The sequence below is a fragment of the Papaver somniferum genome, chromosome 1, assembly GCF_003573695.1.
Source record: "Papaver somniferum cultivar HN1 chromosome 1, ASM357369v1, whole genome shotgun sequence".
NCBI lineage: Eukaryota > Viridiplantae > Streptophyta > Magnoliopsida > Ranunculales > Papaveraceae > Papaver > Papaver somniferum.
Genome location: NC_039358.1, coordinates 204,765,099 through 204,789,813, shown reverse-complemented (window position 1 = coordinate 204,789,813; position 24,715 = coordinate 204,765,099). Strand labels below are relative to the sequence as shown.

Below are 24,715 nucleotides of genomic sequence, written 5' to 3'. Positions count from 1 at the left end.
CCCAATAGGAAAGACTGGTAGTCGAGGCTTAATGATACTTTATGGGCTTACCGTACTGCGTTTAAGACACCCATTGGGATGTCACCATACCGTTTAGTATTTGGCAAGGCATGCCACTTGCCTGTTGAGTTAGAGCATAGAGCCTATTGGGATATTAAGCAGCTAAACTTTTCACTTGACAAGGCAGGAGCTCACAGAAAGCTCCAGCTCAATGAGTTGGACGAGATTCGTAGAGATGCATACGATAGTGCTAAGGAGTATAAGAACAAAATGAAACTTGTGCATGATAAGAATATTTTACAGAAGTCGTTTTCTCCAGGTCAAAAAGTTCTTCTGTATGACACTCGTTTGCATCTATTCCCCGAGAAAGTGCGTTCTCAGTGGACCGGTCCTTTTGTGGTCCGTACTATTTTTCCTCATGGAGATGTTGAGATTGAGACATCAGATTGTACTAGTTCTTCAAAGGTTAACGGTCAGAGATTGAAGCCCTTTTTAGAGCCTTTTCCTACAGATGATGTTGAGGAGGTCCCTCTAGAGGACCCTGTTTACCCTTGATTGACCATCGAGGCGATTTGTATGTTGTATACTATTTTTGTCAGTTTTTGGTTTCACTTCACCCAGGTACTATCTTTCCGAACTCTCTATTTCCTCATGTTACTTATATTTTTGGTACTGTTCTTTCATTCGAAACATTAAGGACAATGTTAGATTTAAAATTGGGGGTGGGGTAGAAACTTTTTGTTTTAATAAATAAACTCAAGAGCCTAGAAATTTATGCATATTAAGGATAACACTAACCAACCTAAGTGGATGGAAGCATTTTGGTTGTAGGAGTTGAGGAACCAATCTGATTAGATGGAAACATATAGAAGAGTCTATTCATAAAAGCACAGATCTCAGGTATTAGAAATAACATGATAGTTTCACCATATCTCGTTGAGTCCTTTTCACTTGTATTTTTATTTTGTTTTGTTTTTAAACTATGTTACTCTAAGTGATTAGGTGGGTCTCACGATTCAAGTTGTTACCAATGCTAGGGTGAATTAGAGTGATTGAGATACCAAAAAAAAAAAATTGAGACCAGACCATTTGACCAAAAGGAATAAATTCAATAAAGTCGACCACTGGTACCCTTGTATATGCCATCTGTGTTGACCTAGAGTTAGGTTTATCAATCACTGGTTCCCTTGTATATGCCAGTTGTGTTGATATTAGTAAGACTAGTATCTCAGTCCATTAGGATAGGTTCATTTTTGGCGGAGGCCTTCAGACAGATATGGGAAACACCGTTCACTTAGTAAACATCAAAAACATCTACATTTTTCTATATCCATCTCTTAATCTATCCATGTGATTGGTTTGACTCCGAATATTGATGTCCATAGTGCAACTATCTGAGTAGAGCTCTGTCACTTTATATGAATTTTAGTATGCTTGAGTGCAAACTCGTGTACAACAATTGGAATTTCGCATCAGGGTATTTCTTCCTGTAGTCAATAAGTACGCCAACCAAGGAGATTATTTAGTGCTTTCCAAGGTTCTGCGTAGATAGCTAGGGTCTGGAATATAAAGGTTTTGTGGGTATACCTCTGGTAAGCCCTTCCGAGACTATAACTCGGCCACAAGGGCCACCTAGGGGTTTAAAGGCTTATTGCATATGCTAAATGCAATCGACGATGCCTGCGTCAGTGAGTTAGGATTTTATTTTTCTATTTTATCTTTGCTCGAGGACTAGCAAATAATAGGTTTGGGGGTATTTGATAGACACATTTTTGTGTCTAATTTGTCTCGATTCTATATATTGATAGTGCTCATTTTTTTACTTATTATGGTGTTTTATGTGTGTGTAGGTATTTTTGTCCAATAAATTTTTTTGGAAAAATCGGCTCGAAAAGTTGTCGAAAAGCGCACCCAGAGGACAATTGCTATTCAGACTCTCACTATGGATAAGGGTACCCGAATTTCTAAGGGGCACCCTCAGGGCACCTCCTGGAAAGCTTCTAAAGGCACCCCTACTCTGGATAGGGGGCGCATCTTCTTCTTCACGATTCAAATGAAGATTTTGGCGGGAAACAAGGCAGCAGCGAGACAAAGCTTGGATTTGGTTTTTTCGGCACTCTGGGGTGATTCAACCGCATGTTTATTATGGGTGGACCCATTGGAGCATAACAGGCCTCATATGTCTGTTTTCATCGATCAAATTTGGCTAGATAATCCGGGAGCAAGAAACGGAGGTGTGGAATATCACAGACTTTCTGATTCGGTAGTAGATGGATATTTAATCGGATTTTCTGCCTGAACTGGATTGGAAACACCCTGCTTTAGTTAAATAGGGATTGTATGTTGGCAAGATTCGAAAACTCAGGGATCTATTAAACAAAGATTGGAGAGTATTACGGGATTTTGGTTGAAAATATGTTAACAAATGGTCGAAGATAAGGGAAGATTAGTATATGCTCAATTCCATAACATCCTTAAGAGATTCTGGTACGTAGATTTAACTCAGAAGACGCATGCATAGGAGGTTAAAGAGAGATATTCTCGTGATTTATCGAGAAAGAATAATGAAGATAACCCAAGACTTTCTCGAGATATTGGGGAGCCTGTGAGGTATAAATAGGTTGGTTTCTAGGAAAAGAGGGGTTACGCATACTTTGGGGAAGTTTAGAAACAGAACAGAGCTAAGAAAAATTCACAGAGAAGAATAGCCGAGTTGCAGTCGAGAGGAAGAAGAAGAACAGAGAACCGTCACCTTTTCTTTCAAACTGTAACAATTTGCCAACAACTATTACTGTTAGTATTTCTTTGTAACACTGCTTTCTGTAACAATGCGTTTTGTAACAATTACAACTGTTACAAACACGCTGCTTCATACCTTCTCTTCTATTTAATCAACTTTTGAGCAACAAACATGTATCTTGAGCAAGTGATTAACATGAGGAGATAAACCCCATTGCTGAGGCGATAGAGGAAGCTATTTTTCCAACAAGAAGTGGTATATTCTATTTCATCTATTTATTGCAATTATTATTATGATTATTTGCCTTGAGCTATCATTGAATATGATTTTTACTTGAGTGATTGTGATCTATTTTGATGAAGTATGCTTAGTTTATAGACTTTTGATGCTTCATACTTGATATTTACAATTATTGCTTTTGAAAATCTACTTGTTGCAATGTTTTAGAATCAAATTGAATGAGAAAATTGCATAAATATAAAGATTGGATTAAATCACTTTGAACTTGAAAAAATAGTGGAGTCTTAGCCCCAGTTGTCTTTTAATATTGATATCAACTTTGTCAGTGTTTGCTATAATTATTAGTGAATTTTCTATTCTAGTTTTAGAATTTAAGTCTATATTTTATCCTTCGCAAGTCTGAGAATCGAACCACTTTTACCACTATCTATAAAATACATCAGGAGCTATGTCCTACACCAAAGGTATGGCATACGCTTTAGCTCATCCCTCTTAGAAAAGGGATCTGATGTTTGTTTAATAATATGCATCATTTACGCTGCTGCAGCAAAAATCTTATGCAGGTATGTCTGCAAAAATCATAGTTCACTTTACATGAACAAAAAATCTATTGGACTTTTAACAAACACAGATAGATATATGATGGAAGCATGTGTGTTACATGTTTTACTAATAAAACTTAAAGAGGTCTTACAATGGCAGCTCAAAACTAAGTATCCAAATAATTAAAGCTTAGGTTGGTAGTCTTATAACTAACAGGGTCTTGCAGCAGCCGACTAAGCTCATCTATAAAAGTGGCCTCTTACTATAAAGTCAATAGGCTTTAATTTGCCGTCTTTACGCCAATTCCATCATGTATGGTTGAAAAAGCGGGGGTCTAACAACACCATCCAATATTTCGATTAGAAATCTGTATGTACTAACTCTGAAATACTTTACTAGAGAATCAACTAGACAGTCAGACTCAATCTAGATAAAAGTATCTCAAGGATTTAATATCTCTCTCTTGATTTGATTTTAACTCAAGCTAAAAACAATAGCGAGTCTTTATCAAATACAAGGAATAACTTGGACGGTACCAAAGACCAATGTCCAAGGATCAATCAATATCAATCAACAACAAAAGGTTGGATTTCCAATTGATGATCACGAACGCAGTTACTGTATTATTTCAATTATATAAAATATAATGCGGAAAAGAAATAACACAGACACCAGAATTTTTGTTAACGAGGAAACCGCAAATGCAGAAAAACCCCGGGAGCTAGTCCAGATTGAATACACACTGTATTAAGCCGCTACAGACACTAGCCTACTCCAATCTAACTTCGGACTGGACTATAGTTGAACCCCAATCAGTCTCCCACCGATCCAAGGTACAGTTGTACTCCTACGCCTCTGATCCCAGCAGGATACTACGCACTTGATTCCCTTAGCTGATCTCACCCACAACCAAGAGTTGCTGCAACCCAAAATCAAAGACTTGATAATAAACAGATCTGTCTCACACAGAAAAGTCTATCAAAGGATAAATCTGTCTCCCACAGATAAACCCTAGGTTTTTTTTCGTCTTAAGATATAAAATCAAGGTGAACAGGAACCAATTGATAATCCGAAAAACATCCTAGATTAATCAATCACCTCTCTACAATCCTTCCTGACTACACAGGCGATTTGTCGAGTAATCACAAACAGTGAGACGAAGATGTTTGTGACTTATTTATCTTTCCTATCGGAGAACTCTCACGATCTCAAGCCAATCAATGGATTGTACTCTAACGATAGAAGATGCAAGATCAGATCACACAACTACGATAAAAGTAGTATCGGTCTGGCTTCACAATCCCAATGAAGTGTTTAAGTCGTTAACCTGGTTTTAGAGAAGAAAACCAAAGGTTAAAGGAGAATCGACTCTAGCGAGTCGTACTAGTATCACACAGACATGTGGGGATTAGTTTTGCTCAAAGCTAGATGTCTCCTTTATATAGCCTTCAAATCAGGGTTTTGACTTAGTTACAAAGCAATCCATATTCACCATTAGATAAAAACCTGATTTAGATTCAAGCTAATATTTCTCAATCATTAGATCGAAAACTTAGCTTGTCACACACACTTGAGATATACGTTTACTGGGTTTGTGAAAACCGTGCCCAAACGTGTACGTGTATGTTGGTTCAACATAGTAACCCAAAAGGTTAACCATATGAGCATTTCATATTGACCTTGTCGTTCTTCACCATTACTAGTTCAGTTGACTCAAATGAACTAGTTAAAGAGTTTTTCAATTGCTATGAGATCTTATGTAACTACACAAGACACAATTGAAACAAAGACGATTCGATTCGATTGAATCAGCTCATGAACTTTATAGCCACGGTTTGCATAAAGCATTCCTTAGTAATTTAAGTTTCATGTTCAGAGCACATCTTTAGATCATAACCTCTTAAATTCACAAACAAGTTCGCGGACTTAAGTTAATCGGTTGAGTTTTCCAAACTCATCAGAAATTCTCGGAAAGAGAACTTCCGCCAGTTCACGGGCTGGGTTCACGGACTGAGTTCGCTGACTTAGCACACAAACGAGTTTTGGAAAATCCAGCAGAAATTCTCGTTCGAGAACTACCGACAGTTCACGGACTGAGTCTGCGGACTGGGTTCGCGGACTTGGCAAGCCAATTCCACAATCCTCCCGATTTCTCTTGATCAACAAAGTTCGAAAACTTCGGTTCAAGGAATACATGGTTATGTAATCTAAACTCTCATTTCAATCATTGAGACATTCTCAGAGGACGCTATGTAGCCGTTATTCACAGACCGATTCACGTCAGAGCAATTCTCAAAGTGATTGAAACTTTTCATGACTTTCGTCACTAGGTGAAGATAAACTTGATCAAAGCGAAATGCTTTACCAACACACGGTTTCGAGATAAAAGATAAGCAATGAATGCTCAGCTCGAAATATCAAATCTGTATGATCTAGTCTATATAGCATACGGCTTTTTTCTCATAAGAAGTATGAGATAGAATAGATAGACTTTTGAGTGATAGATAAGTTCAAGTCTCCACATACCTTTTTGTTGATGAATTTCCACGACTCCTTGTATAAATCTTCGTCGTTGTATGATGAATCACCATGAAGTCCTTGAGGTCAACTACAATTTTATATCCTAGTCCGAGACTCAGCTATGTAGGCTAGAAATAAAGACTCATAGTTATGATCACTAACATTGACAAACATGCTTGAGATAGCAACACATGCGAGGTTGGCCGATCTATGCTCTAACAATCTCCCCCTTTGTCAATTTTAGTGACAAAACTATTAATACATATGGAATACAAAAAAGATAAACTTTAGTGGCTCCTATTCCATAGTCTAATCTTCAACGTTCCTTGAAATCTTCGTCCTTCTAAGTACTCCAATGATCCCAAAGGTTGTAAGTTTAGCATCACCGTTGTTGAAGATCCGTAGCTATAACAATGAGAGAAATCGAGATTCTCGATCATTATTATATAGTGTTATAGTATTATTATGTAACATCAAAGTCTAATTGTATCACGACTTTAACAATAATACAACGGTGATATGTATCACTCCCCCTTAGTCAATACTCCATCTCGATCATGGAAACCACTCCCCCTTACGCAATGATCCGAAAACCACTCCCCCTTAACAATAATCTATACTTCTTAACAAGATTAAACAGATGGCGCCACTTCTTATCAGCACAACAACCATGCATATTCCAACATAGGAAATTCATAATTTCAAAGTGAAAGGCAGACTAAAATAATAACAAGCAAACAATCCAATGAAACTAAAAGAAAATCCGATATAAAACAAGGAAAACTAGTTAATAATAAAATTAGCAGTCAAGAAAAAATGAGTTTTACAGAGGACTTATAGGTTCATGAGCCAATGAAGGATCATCATCCAAAGAGTCCGAGTCCATCAACATGATATCGATTTCTTTTTCGAACTCTTCAACCGTAACTACAGGCTATGGAGGTAGCGAAGCTAAAGGCATAGGCTCAAGCACTAAATCATTCCTGATATCCTCATTCTGATCAGCATTAAAATCAAAACCATTACTCTGAGTTGAGTGCATAAAGACTTCAGAAGAATAGTTCATTTCAGAAGCAGAGTTGAAAATGAACCCATCAGAAGTGTAAACAGATTGCGCAAAAGCAGTACAAGAAGTAGACCAAAACATATTAGCATCTGCAATTCCTTGACTAGTAGAAGAGCCTAAACTCCCTGAATTAAATGACATTTCAGCAGTAGGAGTAAAAGGGGGGACATATGTAATAGGTGGCCGTAATCTTCTCAGAGATTCAAATGCACAGGAGAGAAGAATATGAATTTTGACAAGTGTAGTAAAAACCCTGAATAATCCACCCATCATCAGTGCTATCATTAGTACTCTACTAATTACTTCTATGCAGCTTTTAAATAAAAAATTCTTAACAATTTAATAAAAGAATGTTAAACACAGCTTTTCATGAATTGAGACAGAAGATTAACTCCTTCAAGCAACCAAACTGATAGAATAAAGGCTAGTAACCCATTAGACTACACCCAGAAACATTCATTACGAGAGTAAAACATCACCATCTAATCTTATTTCCAAGAAAGAACTCCACAGAGAATAAGAATCGTTGGCATAATAACACATCAAATCCCTACTCTAGGTAGGATCTCAAATCCTCTAATATACACCAACTGAGAACCAAAAAGTTTCATCCTTATCCATTTCTGAATCTTATGTATAACAATACATCAACAGAGGAGAAGTTACTTTGAGCCATACCCGAGCCAATAAAATATTTGTCTTCGTATCCAGTTGATGATAGTAGAGAATCTCATGATGATAACTCAGAAACCCTATGTCCGCACCTACATTAGCTCATGACCTAGATGAAGAACAAAAGAGAGAAAAATCTAAAATAAGTTAAATCAGAATAAGTGAAATCAAATCAATTAACACGAAACTATATAACTTGAGAAATCATGAACACAGAGAAACAAGAACAAGATTAGAGAGATTAAACAATTTCTAGGTTTATGTCATATCAACAGGAGAATTCGATTTGAAGAAATAATTAACCAAATAAGAAAAGAAACTAATCAATCGATTTGAAAACACAAGGAGAACATGAAATTAAAAGAAAAATTAGAGAAGAATTGCTGGAAGAATTGAAAATTCGAATGAAGAATCGAAGAATTTTAGGAATTGACTAGGTCAGCGTCGCATGACTTATCACCCTCTTCAAATGCACCTAAATAAAGCTTTTTTCACTCTTCTCGCCTAGTCTTAATTTACTTTTTCTTTTTTTAGAGAAAAGAGGATTCCCTGGTATCATTGATAATGAATTTCCGTTGTCTCCTAAAAGGAGTTTCAGATTTCAGTTACATATTCTTTCGAGCTCTGAATGTTCAAACACATTAATAGAGCATTTAGAGAAGAGTCTTTCCGGCCTCTAATTTTCCAAAAGTAACTTCTCAACACTTAATATACTTACAAGTGGATAATCACTGCTAAGAGCATCTCCAAGATAAGGTGGAAGATTTATTTTTTAGTGACACATAGGATTTTAGACCTTCATTTTAACTAAATCCATCTCCAACAGTGGATCCTATAAAATAGGAGGGATGAAATATTAATTTTGAAGGTTTTGAAGAAAGTCTTATCTTGACCTCCGGAATGACCTCTATGTCATATTTTTTATTTTTAACAATTAATTAAAAAACAATTAAACGGTTAAGATTTCATCACACAAGGTTTTCTAAGGGTCAAACCTCTATACTGCTGGAGATGGTTTACTAGTCTTGGGGTTCTATATTTACTATATGTACAAATTCTTTTATATAAGGGTCTCAAAAAAAATTCCACGTAGAATTTTTAACACCTAGTGTTGGAGATGCTCTAAAATTTGACTGCTTTTTACTCTATAAAAAACATGGATACTCTGTGCTTGTTTCAACTGTCATTCGCCCATTGATAGCCATCAAGACTCATCACCAAAGTGCTATTTTGAACCTAGACAATATTTTCCTTTCTGATACAAAAAATCAAAATTATAATTAGCTTCTCCACTTATTAATAATAAACTAAGTAATCCTAATCCAAATCTTTTTTTTCCCCATATATTAATATTACTAATGACAAGGCTTTGGATTGACGCCACCAAAAACACTCAATCACACAGTACTAGACATGGAAACAGCTGCTGCTGCTGCTTCATGTTCAATCCTCCTCAACAACACTAACAATAAATCCCCCCTAAATCTCTACCCTTTTGTCCATTCAATCAATAATAAAATTACATCCCAACCCTTTTCTTCTTCTTCTTCTTCTTCTTCTTTGGGTTCAATCTCAACAAAATTGAATTACAGTCCCATCAAATCTCAATCAAGAATTTCAGCTCTCAGTTCAGATTCTAACAATGATGATGAAAACCCATCTCCTGAATTTGCTATTCTCCTTGAAGTTGAAGGGTAAGTATGAAATTCTTCCATTTTTTAGCTCTGGGACTGAATCTTTATTTGGATCTTATTTGATAAATTTCCTTCCTTTTTTGGATTATCATTTCAGGGTTCTTATGGATGTATATCGTGTTGGCAATCGTGAAGCTTTCAATTTAGGTTTGTATTGTGCTTACATCTAATACTACTTTCATCACATATCCAATTCTACAATTCATTTTTGATGACTTGCTCAATTGTTCAATTGGCAGCATTTTCAAAGAGAGGATTGGATTGTGCAAATTGGACTGAACCAATTTATTTAGATCTTGTGAGGTTTGTACTCAACTCAACTCAAAGCATTGGAAAAGAAAAATACTTTCTTTTGTGTATGTAATCCATTTGTTAAATTGCTCTGGTTATTTGCATTTACGGGAAATTTCAACTTAATTCCAACTTTTAGTTGATTCTTCCTGCGAATCTAACATGTTCAAGAGTTACGGCAACAATGCCACCTAGTTGAGTAGCCACTTCTAGGACAATGATACTGCTAAGGGAGCTAATATCGTTAAGCTTATGTTTTGTGCAATGATATTGTGCTTATTTCAGTATTGGCGAACAAGCTGTAATTGACCTTTACTGTTTTGTTGTAGGAAGACTGGTGGAGATGAGGAACGGATGGTGGTCTTGTTCTTTGAAAGAGTTAGTTTTTCTTTTCTGTATTTTCCTCCGCACCTCCCAAAATCTATAAGATATTAAGATGGGTTAATAAATTTCTATCCACAAGCTTTTGGAACGATATCTAACACTCTATTATTCCCTCTACCGTTCATGTAGATTGGTTGGCCTACATCATTGCCCACTAATGAGAAAGAGGCGTTCGTCAAAAGTGTGCTGAAAGAAAAGGTAAATTTTCATGATGAATTGTGTTCTTAGGCTGTGCTTTCAAATGTGTGGATGCAAACTAAATTCCAAAGCATAATGTGTTTTGTAGTAGTGGTTTTTCGACACTTGGGTTCCTTACCTGCCCTTTTACAAAAAGGAAGGGACACTCTTCTCTAGCCTCTAGGTTAGGTTAGAGATTAGCATACCATGCTTATTATGTTTATTTTGTCAAATTAAAATTTTGGTACCGGTTTGTAATCATTGTGATGAGTTTATTTTTCCTCCTATGTATCCAGGGATGCCTTCTTCTTTACGGAGCCTTCTATTTTGTTTGAATCCTTCACTTGTGTTGTTCAATAGATTAAGATTCATGGGTGGAAAAATCAATAGAATGTTGCCTGACACAAGAAATATTTCAAGATAATTCTTGCCAAATGATTCAATTAATGATCAGTTTGTTTGCAGCGGAAAGCATTGGATGAGTTTGTGATGACACAAGATTTGCCTTTACGCCATGGGGTTGAAATGTAAGTGAGGTCTGGGCATCCCATTTCTTATATGTATGCTTGTTATGTTTAGTAACCCCATGTTTGCCACACTTTTCCAGTTTCATCGACGATGCACTCAGTAGAAGTATACCTGTGGTTATCTTAACAGCCTACAGTAAGAACGGAGAGAAACTTGCCAGGTTTGTTATTGTCTTACATATATGCTCATGTACTTGTGCCGCGACAATGCTGTCAGCTAAGGTTTTATGTCCTTTTGGTAGGTCTATAGTTGAGAAGCTTGGCCCTGATAGGATTTCTAAGTTAAGGATTGTAGGAAAGGAAGAAATGGAAGGAAGCCTTTATGGCCAGCTTGTTCTTGGTAAAGGACCATCATTTGGTTTGGATGATGAGCTAGCTAAAGAAGCGAGTAAAGCAGGTGAATTCTTTATCCTAACACTCCCTCCCTGACTCTTCAAAAATTACTATTCAAAATGCACTCAAATTCTTATTGATGTTTTTCTTTGTGAGTAGCTTCTGCACAGAAGCAAAAAATCGCAGAAGAGGTTGCTTCCGCGCTTAAAATTAGTGTTGATCTTAATACAATGCCGACTGAAAGGTTTGTTTATTATGTTTCAAATCCTAATGAAAGAAACGTGATAGAGTTTTGAATATAATGCTTGTGAGCTTTTCGGTTCAGCTCTGAAAAGATCGTGGCTACACTGCGTGCTGGGGCAGAGTATGCTAGAGTTCCTGTACAGAATTGTGTGCTTATTGCTGGAGGCCAACTTGGTGTATCTGGATCTCAGTGCATAGCTATGCCATGTATCGTTCTGCGGAGCAGGTCTGTGATTTATAATTGCTTACTGGTTTGACATTTTAGATGTAATCTCAAAGTAGGCTCTTCAAACATCAAACCTCAGGCATTGTCAACATCAACATTGTACATACATTTATTGTACAGTTCATGATTTGATCAAATTTGTTTTTTCTTAGCTCGACATCAAGAGCGGAATTCCCTTCTGCAAGGGCCATAATGGATGGATTTGGCGGGGCAGATCTCACCGTCTCCAAACTACTCAAACGTCGATGGGACTCGAAGTGAAATAATCTCTCATCGCAGCACGGGTCATGAGTTTGTTTTTGCACGTGATGATTCCATTTGTTCCCTTTTCAAATTACTGTATAATACTATAGAATCACAATACCATAGAAGAAATTTGGTAACCTGTCCATGATTGTTGGACATGAAGCTGAATACCAAGGTTATGGGCCAAAGAATTCGGCTCCGGGCTGAATTGTATGTAGTTAAGGTTTGGCTGTGTAACTGCAGTGTTAATTCGGTGTAACTCAGTTTCTTCTTTTATTATAGTTAGGAACGCTGTCGGTTACCTGTCTGTTAGATGACGTATCCCGTTAACATCAAAGCATCCCTTAACGTAAAAAGGGAGCCCTATAAAACCTTTTTCTCTTTCCGGAATGATCAGACAGAAGAAAAAACAGAAGACGGGTCATTTGCCCAAATATTTTTAAAACATGGTTCTAATGGACGAGTAAGAATTAGTATGGGTGAAATGGACACCAAAAATAATGGCAAGAATGAAACTAGATTCATCCCGGCTTAAACTTAAGAAATAGAGGATGAAACTGGATGCATCCTGATGTAAATTAAAAATAAGGAAAAGTATTTGAAAATAGGTAGGATGAAATTGTTTAGATCCTGGCTATTTTTACATTCTCGTCCATTTAAACAGTATCAAATTTTACATGTCCTTTTCACCCATAAATTATCGTTATTGGGTTAATTGACTAATTTTGGGAAAGAGGAATAACAACTTTTTAGGCACAATTATGGAAAATTCAATGTATAACCATAATTTGGTTTATGGATCGACTAATTTTCCGTTTTTGGAAGAGCGATACTTTCACATTCAATTTCGAGAAATTTTGGGAAAACTAATACTTTCGCTCCGTTTCAGAAAAAGTATCGCGAAAGTATCACTTTTTCTGAAGCGGAGCGAGAATATGATTTTTTCTGAAACAAGTTGAAAGTTCCATTTTTCCAGAAACGAAGTGAAAATAATCGCAGACAAACCCCATCTTCTTCGGTCGCCCTCCCACCGTGGGAACTAGAGCTGGCAAACTGGCGGGACGGGGCTGGCTTGTGACCAACCCGCGGGTTACGGGTTAATACAAGCCTAAGCTTGCAGGTTGAAATTCTTCACGGGTGGTCATTTCTCCAACCCGCGCCCGTCCCGGGTAAAGCTTGCGGGTTCACGGGAGCTCACGGGTTAGCTGGTTTTTGTTGAGTCAACTCGCCAGAAATCGATTTCTGGGCTATTTCCGGCCACATTCAGGCCATCTAAAGCTCCTTCCCAACCTAAGTACTTAATTTAACATTCATCATTTCATCTAATTCATTTGATATTTCGATTCAAAAACTCAAAATTGCAAAACTAAACTACTTTTGCATTTAAAGGATTAAAGGAACACAAATACTAGTCATTTGTAGTTTAATACTTTAGTTACAGTACTTCATCAGTTCATGATGATATTTTCAACAAAGAAAAAAATCCTCCGAGGCGGTGGCAATACCATTGTTTGTAACTTGTATCACCAAGTGCGACAATAAAGATATTAACAACCACTTCCTGCACAAAATATATATTGTGTGGTTAATCAAAAAAAGTGTTAACTGTCCAAAAAAACATCTCCAATCTCTTTTCTATCATTCTATGCAATATTTGGAGACACTGGTAAGTGATAAATAACTGTCTGTCCAAAAAACATTCTCATATTCCATGTCTATCTTTGAGTTGCTCCAACTATTCAATATGAATCTGTAATTCCAAGAAAAAAATAAACCAAAAAAAGAAAAGATTCGAGTCAAAAACATGGAATTTGCATAATTACCCCGCTTTATATTGAAGAAGTACGCATACTAATTATACGCATAAGAACTTACTTCCTCCACATCCTCCACTGCCCCATCCTCCACTGCATCAGGTTCAAATCCTAATACATCTTCTTAAATAATCCCATTGTTCTCATCCATATCTTCTTTTCCTACATGGATAAAAACAACCAATGTTATATATAAGATTTAGACATTCAACTAAAAAAAAAATTACTGATTTGCTTACCAATTCCATATTCCCAATCACGAGTTGTTATCAACGCCTCAGCATTTTCAGGTAATAAGGAACTGCGAAATCGATCAATTACCCTTCCTCCAATGCTAAATGCAGATTCTGAAGCGACAGTTGAAATAGGAATTGACAAAATATCCCCTGCCATTCTTGAAAGTACCGGAAATCGTTGTTCATGGTTCTTCCAATAGTTTAGGATGTCGAATGGTGAATTTAGACAACCCATGTACGACTCGCCAAGATATTCATCTAACTCTGACAAGTCAGTAAGTACATCACCACCACGTTCCTGTGTTGCAACATATTCCTGCATGAAACAACCTAGAAGTGAGTGAACTATGAATATATGAGTCTTAAAAGTCTTAGAAACAAGCTAACACCATCACATACTACATCCACAGTTGATAGTAATTCAAAAGACAAACAGTATTCTACTACAAGGTTTTTAAGATGAAAAGCAATAATTCAAAAGACTAAAATCTTCGTAATATAACTGGGCACCACTAACATGAATTAGAGTTAAGTAAGCTTTAAAATTACCTGAAAAAAATCACTCCCTTCTTCGGCAGCAGAATTCCCACCATTTTGAATACCCAAATTCTGAGTTGCACAACTATTGGAAGCTCTTGAACTTGACAAGGTGTAATACTCATTAAAAAGTGTTGTCATATTACTACGCACTTTATTAACTTCACGTTCTAATTCTCTCACCTCAGGATACAACTTGGAGTAAGTAAATTTTACAAAATTCATTTTCGATCTAGGATCTAACACAACTTCCATAGCCAATATAGGACTCAACTCCTTCCAATAACTATCAAATTTTGCTTGCATCTCTTTTACCATGTTCCTAATGAATTCAATATCATTTCTACTTTCTTTCTTTAGTAACACCTGAACTTGACAAATTCTTTCAAAATACAGATTGGAAGTAGGATACTTACTACCAGAAAATATCTTTGTGAGATCATGAAACACCTTGAGAAACTTTGTAACTACTTCAATTTGTTCCCATTCTTCATCAGTTGGACAGTCTGCATAGTCTGAATCTACCAACTTCAAATGAGAGAAAACTGGCTTATATAGGATACAACTATCTAACATAAGATAAGTTGAATTCCACCTATATAAAACAAAAATTCAGTGAGTATATAATAAACATTAATACAATTATCTAACTTCATAAGTTATAACAGAATAGAAGTGGAATCCCACCTTGTCTTTACGTCTTGACGAATACCCATTTTTATTCCAGACATTCCTAAAGTATCAACAATGTCCAAGAACTTTTGTTTTCTTACTTGGGACTTTTTAAGGGACTTCACTGACGCTCTTATCTTAAGCACGACTGGATCAATCTTCTTCAGTCCTTCTTTTACAATAAGAGCTAAGATATGAGCACAACAACGCACATGAAAGAATTTTCCATCGTTCAACAAGATCTTCTTTGCAACAAGTCTACTCTTCATAATTCCAGCACAAGCTCCGTTATTTGCAGCATTATCCAAGGTGATGTTGGATACCTTGTCTTCAATTCCCCAATCTTCTATCATAGCAAATAACTTAGCATAAAGGTGTTCACCTGTTTAGAGGTAGTAGAAAGGAGAAAAGTTAACATGAATTTATATTGAAGATAAAGAAATAAAAGTAAGTGCTTTACCTGTATGAGGTGGTGGAAGAGGACAGAAATTCAGAAGCTTCTTTTGCAACACCCAATCTTGATCAAGATAGTGCACAGTTAAGCTTATATATCCAGTAGTTGTTACAGAAGTCCACATATCTGATGTTAGACATATCCTACCTGTAAGGGTGAGTCATACACATTAGCACATCATATTAATAAATTACTCATACATAAAAGTATAAACAAAACATATGAGTCATTAGGATTTGAAATTTTGAATCATACCTGGAGCAAGTTTCAATCTGTTGCGAATAACTTCTTTTTGTGCTTTATGTTTCTTTACTACATCGGCTTTCCCAGTATTCCTTGATATTGGTTTGGCATCCTCATTTAAATAAGTACATATATCCCTAAATTCTTTCCACTCCACCAAAGCAAATGGAACATTTCTTGCAATGAGTAATGCTGAAAACAGATCTCGTAATTTTATCTGATCAACTTTGCGTACGCGGGTAGACAACTGGCCATTGTTTGCAGATAATATCATCTTCCCTACGTCCATAAACTGACAGTTAGGGCACTTATTCCTTTTCATGGCTGAGGTTCCACCTTTTTGGCTTTCATATTTATATCCTACATTACAAGCCTTGCACACTCTCTTTTTTGTTCCATCTTTATATTTAACAAGTTTAAAAAATTCCCAAACTTGGGATCTAAGTTTATTTTTCTTTCCACGTGAAACTGTTGCAGGACAGGCAGGTGCACAACCAACAGTTGGATCCTCATTCACAGAATCTAGCATCTCAACATCATCATCCTCACCATCACTACTCATAACATAATTATAATGGTCTTGTAACTCTTGTTCTTGTAAACTTGACATACTGGAATTGATGGAGCCACAAAGAACAGGTCAAAGAGTACATGTATTTGCAAGTAACCTAAAAACAATAGCACAAAATTAGAGCTAAACACATCAGAGAGAGTAATATCATTGTTTGTACTTTATGACTTTGTGTCCAACAATAAAGATATTAACAACCACTTACTTGCATTGCAATTTTCATCCCATTCAATTGACAGTCACAGACTCACAGACTCATAGTAACATTATCAGTTTATCACAATTCACAGTTTTACACACAAATGGAGAGCATAATAAGATGATATCCAGTTATCCACCATACACATTATTATCTTGAATACATGAAACTAGCCTGAAGCATGTAGTACATCAACAATTTATGCTGCATTGTTGAATTTAACAAACACAATTTAAGCTTTAACAACCAAAACCCAGTCATGGACTTGGAATGTTGGATACTCAACAAAGAAACATCAAGCAAGGAAGTTCACATAATAAACCCCCACTTTGTTCTTTCAAGGTAGGAGGTAGCACACTAGCACTAGTCAGTAGTCACTACTCACTACTCACTAGGTCTTGCCAAACATAGCATACAAAATTACAAATATACAATCATTGGAGAATGGAGAATTGAGATGAATGAAAATGTAAAGAAAGAACCAACTGTAATTGTGTCTGTAACACTGTATCCATGCTCTAATTAAAATAAAATATGCACAATCACATATTAACATACATAAGCAAATCTCTAATTAAAACCACATAGTTTGAGCCTTTGAGGCTTTGAGCTAATAAAAACATCCATCCAAGATTCCTAATAAAACATAAGCAAAACCACGAATGAAAGTAAAGTATGAAACGCTATTCAAAATTCTAAAACCATAGAAAATATTAAATTAAGACCAATCTTTAATCAAGATGTTATACCTGAAGATCTTTGAGAAATTACTGCACCTGGAGGCTGGAGGTCTTCCACACAATATTAAAAAGAAAGGAACTTCAATTGAAACCTTAACAGAGAAATTGAAGAACGGAGTTACTGGACAATCTATCAAGAAATTAACCTCTAACAATTCAAATAGAATCAAAGTGATGGAGAAATTCAAATTACCTGAAGATTAAATTCAAACAATCTACATTCAAAAAAAAAACAAAAATTAAATTCAAACCCTAACATCCAAAAAATTGAAAACAAAACAAAAAGAAATTAACTATCGAAAACCATAACATTACCTGATGAGAATTGAAATCAAAAATAGGGTTTTGAAGAAAGGGGATTTTGAAGATACGAAGAGAAATAGGGTATGAGAAAAGGGGTTTATAGATATAGAATAGAATAGGGTTTTGAAAACATGGATTTACAGATATAAAAGAGAAATAGGGTTTTCCTTTACGGATTGGATTTTCCAGTTCCCCTCTTTCACTTTCAGTCTTTCTCCCACACCCACAGTCCCGCTTGCTTACACAGAGAATACTCAAGAGTCAAATGACTCAAATCCTTCAAGATCGAAGTAGTAGCAGACGGAGAAGACGAAAGAACTTTGTCTGTGAACTGACAACTGAGGCTGCCGCTGGGAAGTGCGGACGGAGAAGACGAACTAAGTAGGTTTTTTTTGTTTTTATACCATGGCTGCATGGAAGATTGGTAGGAGAGGAGACACGTATAGACATTAGTGACACCCGGCAAAAATGAAGTGCGGGTTAACGGATTAAACCCGTGATTGTACGGGCCGGGTCGAGTTAACCCGTTTTTTGACGGGTCACCATTTCTCCAACCCAAACCCGGCTTGTTTAGAAACCAGCCAGTCCGGGTTCGGGTTTTCACAGTCCGGGCACGGATTAACCCGCGGGTTTCAACTTGTTTGCCAGCTCTAGTGGGAACGGTTGAGTACTTAGCTTCCCCACCTAATTATAACAATAATAAAATAAGTAAATTCTAACAAGGCTTTGGGTTGACGCCACCAAATTCCTTTGTGGAGAATGGAGATGGAGTTGTTTTGCGGGAGTTGCTCCATTTAGAATGGGTCGATTAAAAGAAATGATAGATGGAGACATACAAGTTGTTGGATCAAGACGAGGAGATCCCCGGTGTATTCATGCCCAGGCTATTAAATCTAAAATCAAAGCATCAAACCATCGTTGCTTATTCAATGAATTAATCACACATTATTCCAGATGCAACAAATTACTCTATGCTCAACGTGTGTTTAATCAAATCCCTGAACCCAACGTTGTATCATGGACATCTCTGATTTCATCATATATAAACACTACCAACGCCATTCATCACTTCATTTCCATGCTTCGCCATCCTACATTACCAAACCAAAGAACTTTAGCTCCTCTCTTCAGAACCTGTGCTTCACTCTCTACACTACAGATTGGCATTCAACTTCATTCTGTCTCTCTGAAACTATCCCTCTCAAACTTGTCTTATACCGGTTCATCACTCATCAGTTTCTATACAAAATGCTCATTGCCAAACGAAGCGTTGAAAGTGTTTGATAAAATTCTTGAAAGAGATGAAGTTTGTTATTCTTCAATGATTGTGGGTCTTGCTCAAAACTCTCAACCTTCAAAAGCTCTTAAGTTATTTTCTGAAATGAATAATTCTTCTACCGTTAGTTCAAATATGTATGCTATTTCTGGTGCGCTTCGAGCAACGGCAGAGTTCGCAGCACTTGAACAATGTAAAATTATTCATGCACATACAATACTTGCTGGGTTTCATGCGTATCTTGTTGTGGGTAATGCTCTGGTTGATGCTTATGGAAAATGTGGTCTCATTGCTGATTCTCGTAATATCTTTAATCAGTTATTACCGAATGCGAATATTTTTCTGTGGAATTCGATGATGGGAGCTTATGCTCAACAAGGAGATGAAAAATCTGTGATTAAGCTGTTTTATGACATGAAATTTAGAGGTTTTTCTCCTGATGAGTACAGTTTTCTTGCGTTACTTACTTCTTGTAGTAATTCTGGTTCAGTTCATGAAGCTGAAAAATGGTTGAATTGTATGAAAGATGATTATGGGGTTGAACCACAGCTTCAACATTATACATGTTTTATAAATGCAATGGCGAGAGATGGAGGGATTGCGGAAGCTAAGGCACTGGCTATGAAGATGCCATATGAAGCCGATGCTGCTGTGTGGAGATCACTATTGACTGCTTGTGCTGTTCATGGTGCATCAGAGGTAGCTCAAGAAGTAACTCAAAGACTACTAGAACATAACCCACGTGATGATTCAGCATTTGTGTTACTTGCTAATGTAAATGCAACTGCAGGAAAATGGGCTGAAGTGGCAGAAGTGAGGAAGCTAATGAGACGGCGAGGAGTGAGAAAGGAAGGTGGGATGAGTTGGATCGAATTTCGAGGCGAAGTTCATGTGTTTTTAGCTGGGGATAGAAATCATGAAAGGATGAATGAGATATACGCTAAGTTAGCAGAGTTGAGGGCAGAGATAAAAAAATTGGGATACAAAGAGGTAGTTGATGAAAAACTGCATGAAATGGAAGCAGCGGAGAAGAGAGAGTTGCTTTGGTCTCATAGTGAAAAGTTGGCGCTGGCGTTTGGGGTGGTCAGTGGAGCAGCACCACCGGGGAAGGCTCTTAGGATTCTTAAGAATTTGAGGATTTGTAAGGACTGCCATGAGGCTTTCAAGTGTATCAGTATAGTGATAAAGAGAGAAATTGTTGTTCGCGATGTTAACAGATACCACAGATTTGTTCATGGAAACTGCAATTGTGGAGATTATTGGTGATCCGGCAAACTTGAATATAAAATTGATGAGTTTCCTCCGCAAGGTCTATAAAATGAATAACTTTATGATGGCAGCATGGGTTTGTTTGTACGTGAGGATTCATTCCATTTGTTCACTTTTTGAATTCATGTATATTACGGTTTCATATATGATAGTATATATCTTGCGACTTTGTAATATATGCCGAAATTGAATACCACGGGTCCAAGTACAATTTAGAATAGAGGATTTGTAAGGACTGCCATGAGGCTTTCAAGTGTATCAGTATAGTGATAAAGAGACAATTAAAGTATTAGTAATTAGGTTAAGAGAACCATTCATTGTGCTTAAATTAATTAATGCAACTCTATTCTTTTTTAGTATTTTAGTTTGCATCGGCTGAGGTATACCTGCAGCATTATTAGCTTGTCTAATCGGGAGGAAACTACTGCCCACACGATACCGTCCAGATTCTTCAAGCAAGCCATTGAATTTAATGAATTATTAGCCGCAGTGTACGTGAGAATAAGATAATTATGGATGTTGATCCCTCTGATTTACTACCGTGCTATTATTCATGCGGATGAGTGCACAAAAAGGACGCATCTCTCTAAATGGTCCGGTATGTGTATGCATACATAAATGGATGTCATATCTTATTGTTTGGTAGTACATGCATATTGTGTTGTCATGCACTCGTGTTCGCGATAGCACGATGTTATACACAATTAAACATGTAATACCAGGTATTACATCAAAGTTCCACAGTCACTCGAGCAAAAATCAATGGGCATGAGTTCATTTGCTTCATTTCCGTTGCACGACAGAAAATTGATTTTTCAAAAATCTCAGGATGACCAAATTAAAGTTATGTTTTTACATGCAATTGCATTATTGCTTCTACTATCAATAAATATTTGATCAAATAATTTTTCTTAGCTCAACATCAACAGCCATAATTCACTTCTGCAAGGGCCATAATTAGAGAGAGGTAGATCTCACAATCCTAAGCTACTTTTTTTTTGTAAGACAACAATTTCGATTTATTCATATCAAAATCATGATTACATGATCGCTTACTAGAATAACAAAAACATCAAAATACAAGATGATCAAAACTCTATTACAGATATAGATATCAATTACAAGTAAACCACGAAGAGAAAGAGCCGTAAACCACAACGATATCCAATTTCTATATATGTAGTAGGGAAGAATGATGGTATTACCCGGAATCGATTCCGACCATTTAATCTGATTTTCTTCTTCTTCAACAAGAGATGCTCCTAAAAGAAAGGAGTAATTTTCCCATAATCATGTTGGTTTCGTTAATTGATAAGATTTTTGGAAGAAGATTCAAAGTAATTCCAATTTTAGGTTTTAAATCTGTGATCTTATTTCAATTTTCAATGAGTAGAGCTAATTCAATGGTTTTCTAACACTAGTGGAAAAGGGGGTCTTCTCAACCCATACCCACGACCCTCAAAGTCGGTCAATCGACGGCGGACCGGTCAAGACCGTCTGAGAATTAAGAAAAACACGGAACATATTCCAGAGGAAAAAATTTACTAAAATCATTGCTCGTTAACCTAAGCCCTTTCTCCATCTTCTTCATATCCTCTATAAAATCCAAGTTCTCCTCATGAACCCAGTTCAAACTTGTAACCACAGAACAAAGCAAAGAGGTATGATTCATTCTTCTTGTACCATTTTCTTCTTTTCATCTTTGCTGTTAAGCTTTGTAACTTACTGATATGCTTGTATTTTATTGGATAGTTTCATTTTATACAAGTTCTGTTCAGATCTGAAATGAAATTTGGGTTTTGATTTAGGATTTTTTTAGGGTTTCTGTAAATTGAATTTGGGTTTTCATTGATTTTTGTTTTGATTTCGTATCGAAATTATTTGGGTTAATTTTATGTGTATTTCAATTTCTTATTTAGTTCTCCTTGAAGCATACAGGTTTTGACTTTCTTACTTGTGAGCTTATATTAATTGAAAACTATTGAAGTTATTATGATTGCCTTACTGTATATATGCTTTAATCTTATGGTGAAGTTTTGCTAATTTTTCTTAGTTTTTATTTTTGTAGATCACCAATTAGTCAAAGGATTGTGGAGAAAAGCAAGAGAATTAAGGAAAGAAGAAGAGTTCCGAATATACATGATCAGGGCACAAGAAGGAAGAGGGATACCAAGCGAAGTTTCAGAAAAAGAAGGCGAACCAATGCATGTAATAAAAGATCCAACACCACTAGGAGACACAAGGGGAATTTTATCGCAACAGAACCGACAAAAGAAATAAATGTTGGAACAACAGAGGAACCAAAGATATTAAAAATTGGAACTAATATGGGAAAAGAAGAAGAAAATACAATAAACCTCTTACGAGAATATAAAGACATCTTCGCATGGAGCATGGAAGAAATGCCAGGAATAGATCCATCCGTTGCATGTCATAAGTTGGATATAAGCAAGAATGCAAGACCATTCAAGCAAAGGATACAAAAGATAGCAACAACATATCATACTCAGATAGAATAAGAACTACAGAAGATGCTTAAAGCAGGAATCATAAGGCCGGCGAAATATGCAGAATGGATAGCAAACATGGTGGTGGTTCCAAAGAAGAATAAGGGGATAAGGATTTGCATTGACTTCAATGATTTAAACAAAGAATGCCCGAAGGACAGTTATCCGTTGCCAGACATACCACAGATGGTTGAGTCGGCAGCAGGAAATGACAGAATATCATTGATGGATGGATACAAGGGTTACAATCAAGTTCCGTTGTTGAAGAAGACCAAGAGCATACTGCTTTTTTCGCGCCTAGAGGATTATATTGTTATACAAAAATGCCTTTCGGTTTGAAAAACGCGGGTGCGACATATCAAAGAATGGTGGAGAAGGTGTTCGCACAGTGGATACATACCACATTAGAAGTCTATGTTGATGATATGCTGGTAAAAAGTAAGAAAGATGAAGATCATGTAGACAACTTAAAGGAAATCTTTGAACAGATGCGACAATTCAATATTAAGGTAAATCCTGAAAAGTGCATTTTCGGAGTAGCATCGGAAAAGTTTTTAGGTTATATTGTATCAAAGAAGGGAATAGAAGTTGATCCAGAGAAGGTACAAGCGATTCGAGAAATGCCATCACACGCGACTGTAAAAGATGTCCAAAAACTAAATGGACTGCTAGCTTCACTAGGGAGATTTATTTCGCGATCATCATACATGTGCAAACATTTCTTTAACATTCTGAAAAAGGGGACTAAGTTCAAGTAGACGGATGAATGCGATAAAGCGCTGCAAAATATAAAGAACCATGTAATGAATTTGTCCATCATGCAAAAGGCGGAAAAAGGAGAGGAGTTACTAATATATTTAGCATCAAAACCACACGCATTAAGTGTCGTACTGCTGCGTATGGATGAAGGAGTGGAAAAACCGATATATTACATAAAGAAAACTTATAATGCCGTAGAGAAGAATTATTCAAAGATAGAAAAGCTAATACTCTCACTGGTGTATGCAACACAAAAGATTCGTATATATTTTCAAGCTCACAAGATCAAAGTGTTAACAAAAATACCATTGAGTCAGTAATGAAAAATTCAAAAAGATCAGGAAGGATCGAGAGGTGGAATGCACAAATAGGGAACTTTGAGATCAAGTATAAAATATTATCTCCCCCAAAGTTACAAGTAATTGCAGATTTCTTGGCAGAATTCCCTTTAGAAGATGATGAAAGTGTGGAAGAGATAACACTAGATGGGAGATATTGGTGGATGTATCATCAAATGGAGAGGATAATGGAATTGGAATAGTTTTCATATCACCGACAAGAAAAAGAATGTAAGGACCCTCAATCTCTTCAACGCTATTCGACCGGTCTAGCGATGGTCAAGAGATGACTAAGCCGCTAATGACTCGATTAATTAGAGATGAATGTTAATTAATTAGAAATTAATCTAACAACGATCTAAATATGAAATTAGTATCATTAGATAGATATCGAAAAGTTATGCGAGATGGACTACTCGAGCGTGTTATTCGGATATCACACGAAGAAGATTTCATCAGACTAGTCGAAGGGAAAAATAGTCATTGTGTTGTCAAACCGCCTGACTGTCCTTATCCTTTTTCTGGGCGCCTTAATAATTATTCTTGGTCTTATCCCCTTCACCCATCGAGCAGATAAGCTCATTTTATTCTCGTTTCTTCTTCATTCTTCTTTCTTTTTCTCCTTCTGCTTCTGTCCTTCGCCTCTGGCGATTTTATGAGATAATTTTGAGGTCGAATCGAAGAAAAACTTAGAGTAAACCTTAGGAATTGATTACTGGTGGTGTTGCTGATGTTTTTGAGCTAGGGAGAAGAAGGAGTGATGCAGTTGAATCGAATTAGGGTTCTGCTCTTGAGTTGGAAGAGAGATTAAGAGGAGATTTGAGTTTCTATTGGATGAAGATCGAATGGGTTGGTGTTTAATTGAAGTTCTGAAGTTGTTCTTATAAAGAATCAG

General features: G+C 36.5%; 3 protein-coding genes across 3 annotated transcripts; 2 read left to right on the top strand and 1 right to left on the bottom strand.

Annotated features, from left to right (window-relative positions):
- Positions 1-9,088: 9,088 nt before the first annotated feature.
- Positions 9,089-12,214, top strand: LOC113313117 (CBBY-like protein). Its single transcript, XM_026561839.1, has 11 exons — positions 9,089-9,475; positions 9,573-9,622; positions 9,715-9,778; positions 10,096-10,144; positions 10,280-10,348; positions 10,793-10,854; positions 10,935-11,015; positions 11,097-11,251; positions 11,347-11,431; positions 11,513-11,656; positions 11,809-12,214. Exons 1-11 carry the CDS (start codon positions 9,195-9,197, stop codon positions 11,915-11,917), a joined length of 1,149 nt encoding a protein of 382 aa, XP_026417624.1. The 5' UTR covers positions 9,089-9,194; the 3' UTR covers positions 11,918-12,214.
- A 1,613-nt stretch (positions 12,215-13,827) lies between these two features.
- LOC113358748 (zinc finger BED domain-containing protein RICESLEEPER 2-like) lies at positions 13,828-16,468 on the bottom strand. Its single transcript, XM_026602412.1, has 6 exons — positions 15,988-16,468; positions 15,622-15,762; positions 15,177-15,348; positions 14,502-15,084; positions 14,122-14,268; positions 13,828-13,878 (listed from the first exon to the last, which is right to left on the bottom strand). Exons 1-6 carry the CDS (start codon positions 16,466-16,468, stop codon positions 13,828-13,830), a joined length of 1,575 nt encoding a protein of 524 aa, XP_026458197.1.
- A 1,944-nt stretch (positions 16,469-18,412) lies between these two features.
- On the top strand, positions 18,413-20,488 carry LOC113335721 (pentatricopeptide repeat-containing protein At3g24000, mitochondrial-like). The gene has a single exon (XM_026581739.1). It carries the CDS (start codon positions 18,471-18,473, stop codon positions 20,211-20,213), a length of 1,743 nt encoding a protein of 580 aa, XP_026437524.1. The 5' UTR covers positions 18,413-18,470; the 3' UTR covers positions 20,214-20,488.
- The last annotated feature ends 4,227 nt before the right edge of the window (positions 20,489-24,715 follow it).